The sequence below is a fragment of the Dipodomys ordii genome, unplaced genomic scaffold, assembly GCF_000151885.1.
Source record: "Dipodomys ordii isolate 6190 unplaced genomic scaffold, Dord_2.0 Scaffold184, whole genome shotgun sequence".
NCBI classification, from domain to species: Eukaryota; Metazoa; Chordata; class Mammalia; order Rodentia; family Heteromyidae; genus Dipodomys; species Dipodomys ordii.
In genome coordinates this window covers 1,110,092-1,114,420 of record NW_012267400.1, presented here as the reverse complement: position 1 = coordinate 1,114,420, position 4,329 = coordinate 1,110,092, and the positions used below count along the sequence as shown (strand labels likewise).

At 61.4% G+C, this 4,329-nt stretch overlaps 1 protein-coding gene across 1 annotated transcript in view; it reads left to right on the top strand.

Moving 5' to 3' along the window:
* The window catches only part of Adgrl1 (adhesion G protein-coupled receptor L1), an 18,927-nt gene extending 18,232 nt beyond the window's left edge, over positions 1 to 695 (top strand). Inside the window, exon 21 of the mRNA XM_013034200.1 lies at positions 274 to 695. Coding sequence (XP_012889654.1) covers positions 274 to 695 — 422 coding nt within the window. The remainder of the gene's footprint in view (positions 1 to 273) is intronic.
* Positions 696 to 4,329: the final 3,634 nt, after the last annotated feature.

The following is a 4,329-nucleotide window of genomic DNA, read 5'->3' as shown; positions in this document are numbered from 1 at the left end:
CTGGCGGCCCCTCGGTCGTGTCCCCCCGCCCCGCCCCCCCAGGACCCGGCCGCGGGCTCACACAGGGTCTCCACCAGCCACCCGCACCAGCTCGATTCGGGGGGAGCGCAGGGAGGAGGCCCCGAGCCCCCCCCTCCCTCCCCAGGGCAGGAGGGAGGACTGCCCCCCCCACCGCCCTCAACTCCGCTCCTGCCTCCCATGCTCTGGGCATGGAGGGGGTCCCCCCCGTGGGGTCCAGCCTGGCCACCACTCCTCTCTCCCCCCGGTGGGCAGGACAGATGGACGGGGCCCCATCCCCTGCACCCCAGCTCCGCTGCCCGCTCCCCGCCTGCAGCCAGCGCCTCCGGGCCCGGGCAGTGGTGGCCGGCGGTTTCAAGGTGGAACTATCCACAAGCTCCTTCCCCCTCGCTATGGGTCCCCCGTGTCCCCGCCCTCCAGCCAGCCGCCCCCCCCCGCCCCGGCCCCCCAGAGTGCACCCAATGACCCCCTGCCTTGGGGCGACTCCTGATGAAGCACAACTCCCCACAGGGCCCCAGCCCGCGGGGGCGGCCGTGGCCGGGCAGTCCCGGCCCTGTGGGCCCGGCGATCTGGGGGAGCAGATTGTGGGTCTGGGTCTCCCCGGGGAGTGGGTCCTGGGCTTGGATCTTCCCCAGGGAACCCCGCCCGCCCCGCCCTGCCCGCCCCCCTTGCTGTAAATATTTCAACGAAATGGAAAAGAACAAAAAAAAAAAAGACAAAAAAAAAATCTCATCACTTGAAGCCACCAGGCGCCCGTGGCCAGGCCGCCCGGACTTTGTGGGGAGCGGAGCAGAGCGGGGCGCCGCTGCCCCCCCCGCGGCCGGGACCTCTCTCCATGGACGCCCTGTGCACCCCGCGCCCCGCGGCAGGGCGCGCTCCACACTCCAGAGACAGCAACGAAAATCTCAAGCAACAGCGAAACAAAGAACCGGCGCCCATCCGGTCCATGGTCACCTCCTCCCCGCTCCGCGCCCCCTGCGCCCCTCAGCCCCCCGGGCGTGTACCTCACCCCTGCCCCGGGACCAGGGCCCGGCTCCCCTCCGCCCCGCCTCGGCCCGGGGAGACACCCTCACACCCAAAGAGGCTCTTGCCAAGACCGGCTGCGCCCCCCTCCATGTGTGTGTGTCCCCCCTCCCCCGTGTGCTCCGTCCCGGGGCCGGGGGTGCAGGGGCCTGGGGGCCCCGGCTGAGTGGGGCTGGCAAGACGGGGTGCCGTCTCCCATCCCCGGGGCCTGGGCGGGTGCGGCGGGTGCGGGCCTGGGCTGTCACCCCCGCCCCCCCCCGCCCCCCCCCCCCCCCCCCCCCCCCCCCCCCCCCCCCCCCGCTTCTCCCAGCCTTTTGGGGCAGCGCAGCCCCTCATCGCCATTTCCCGGAGGCGCCCCGGCCTCTGCCTGACCTCTGTCTTCGCCCTCCTCCCTCTTTTCTCACAAGTGCCATGAGTTTCCAGACATCTCCGGTCTCAGCCTGCTGCTGCCATGAACCTCGGGCTCTGGGGGAGGAGGCCCCCCGAGGAGGGGACCCTCTGTTTCCTTTTTCTTTTCTTTCTTTTTTTTTCTTTTTGCTGCTAGAAAGCCCCCTCCCTGGTGCTGGGGAGCTGGGGCTGGCGAGTCCCCGTCCATTCGGGGAGAAGGGGTCAGACCAAAGAGGGTGGTTTGGTCCCAGGGGGGAGCAGGCGGGGTGACCCCAGCTCTGGGGAGCTCTGGGGGGGCCGGGGCTCTTAGCTCAGTGTCACCACAAGACCCTGGGGAGGTCGAGGAGGTCTGGCCGGGCAGTGGGGGACAGAAGGAACTGGCCACGGGGGGGGGGATCTCCCCTGCCCAGCCCCCCCCGTCTCTCCACTCGACAATCAAGGGGAGAGGGGTGCAGGGGGCGTGGGGGGGCTCAGGCCTCGGGGCTGCGCGGCGGCGCCCCCTGGCGGGGCTGGGCGGGACCACCGTCCCGCGCACAGCCACCCTGCGCCCAGGTGTCCCCACCCCAGCCAGCCCGGGTGCCTTGAGGCCCCCCCAAGCTGGGATGGGCCGGACAAGGGTCTTGGTTTCCTCCCCGCGCCCTCCGCGGGCTCCTGGGTTCATTTGCTCCTAAATCTCGTCTGTTCTTTCTCCTCGCATTCTTTTCCGTTGGGTCCCCCCTCCCGGCGCCCCTCCCGCGTCTTTCTTGCTGTCTCTGCCCCCTTTCTACTCATCCTCAACCTCTGTCCATTCGGGCCCCCCCCACCCCGCCCCCCACCCCACCCCTCTTCGGTCTCCTTTTCGATATGCCAAACCAATTTTGGGTCGAGTGCATTTAACGAGAACAAAACTAAAAAGGCTCATAACGAACGTTTCAGAAAAAAACAAAAAGCTTAAAAAAAATTGTTGAGTCAAAAAAAAAAGTCAAACAATAAAGAAATTAAGATTTCTTGGAATGAGGAGTGGTCGTGGATTCACTGGGGGGGCAAAGCTGGCACCAGCTCTTCCGTGGGGACAGGCCTGGCCCCCAGGCTGCAGCGTGACAGGTGGCCACTCATTTGTACCCCACGCTCACAGCACCTGAGCCGCCCCACACACACAACAGAGTCTATCTTCAAGCATCTCGACACAGGAACCACTGACTTTGGTCCTCAAGTTTTCTTCCCTTTTCAGCTCAAACCTCTGGTGTCACCGGGAGAAAAGGCCTAAGTCAACCCTGGCCTTCCAGAAACCAAAGCCCCATGCCTTGACTGCTCCCTGCAGTTCCCACCTGCCCCAGGGCCTTGGCACTGACTGCGTTGTGTGTCCAGATCTCAGGAACCATTCGTTGTGCAGACTCTCCCAGGCTACTCCCTCTCAATGCGTCTGCAACTTCCACAGCCCTGCCCAGCTCTGTCCCCCACTTCTCCCAGTGGCCAGGCTACTCTGGGCAGATTTCACCTGTGTACCTGCAGGCCTAAATGTGGGGTCCATAGCAGAAGGGGTTCTCAGAGCCCAGCACAGCAGTGGACACAGTAGGCTCTCAATAAAGGTTCACCTGTCGCCATGGGCACACATGAGCCCTCTCTAGACCAGTGGGCATGGGAAAATTCAAATCTGTACGACTTCATGCATTGCATTTGGGGTACAGAGCAGGGGGGCGCACACCCTGGGCCGCTCCTGACTACTTATATCATAGCTACACCTGGCATAACAAAGGCTGCCAGAAGCCAGCGGTGCAGATACGCTCTGCAGACCCACCCAGGGGCATTCTCGTGTCTCAGCAGTCCGGCGGTGCTAGCTACTCTGCAGTCTGAGAGCTGAGGAGTATGGCTCGCAATTGGCCCAAGCAGCAAAGTCCAGGAGATTTTTTTTAATTTTATTTTTATCTTTTTGGCCAGTTGTAGGAATTGGATTCTGGGCCTGGGCGCTGTCCCTCAGCTCTTCAGCTTAAGGCTAGCGCTCTACCACTTGAGCCACTGAGCCACTTCCGGTTTCCTGGTGGTTATTTGGAGATAAGAGGCTCACAGACTTTCCTGCCCAGGCTGGCTTTGAACTGTGATCCTCAGATCTCAGCCTTCTGAGTAGCTAGGATAACAAGCATGAACTATTGGCACTCAGTAGCCAGTTCTGGACTTGAACTCAGGGCCTGCAGTGTCCCTGAGTTTTTTTGTTCAAGGCTAGTACTCTACCACTTGAGCCACAGTGCCACTTCCAGCTATTTCTGTGTATGTGGTACTGAGGAATCCAACCCTAGGGTTTTATGCATGCTAGGCAAGCACTCTACCACTAAGCTACATTCTCAGCCCAGGAAACTCTGATCTCCAATTAAATTAATCAATTAATTAAACAAATAAAGCCAGGACCCCACTTCTGCTTCTTTGAAACTGACATGGATACAAAATGCTTGCATTCAGCCTGGCACTGGAGGCTTCTGCCTGTCATCCTAGCTCTCAGGAAGGAGGCTGAGATCTGAGGATCATGGTTCGAAGCCAGCCCAGTCAGGAAAGCTGGTGAGACCCTTTTCTCCAATAAGCCTCCAGAAAACCCAAAATAGTGCTCTGGCTCAAGTAGTAGCGCGCTAGCCTTGAGCACAAAGAGGATCAGGGACAGTGTCCAGGCCCTAAATGTCCTGGCCCCAAAACTGCAAAAAAAAAAAAAAAAATTAAAGCTAGGTGCCAGTGGCTCACGCCTGCCATCCTAGCTACTCAGGAGGCTGAGCTGGAGAGAGAGCAGCCTGGACAGAAAAGTCCACTGGACTTCCTACCTCTTTTTTTTTTGGGGGGGGCGGTCGTGGGGCCTGAACTCTGGGCCTGGGCGCTGTCCCTCAGCTCTTCAGCTCAAGGCAAGTGCTCTACCACTTGAGCTACAGCGCCACTTCCGGT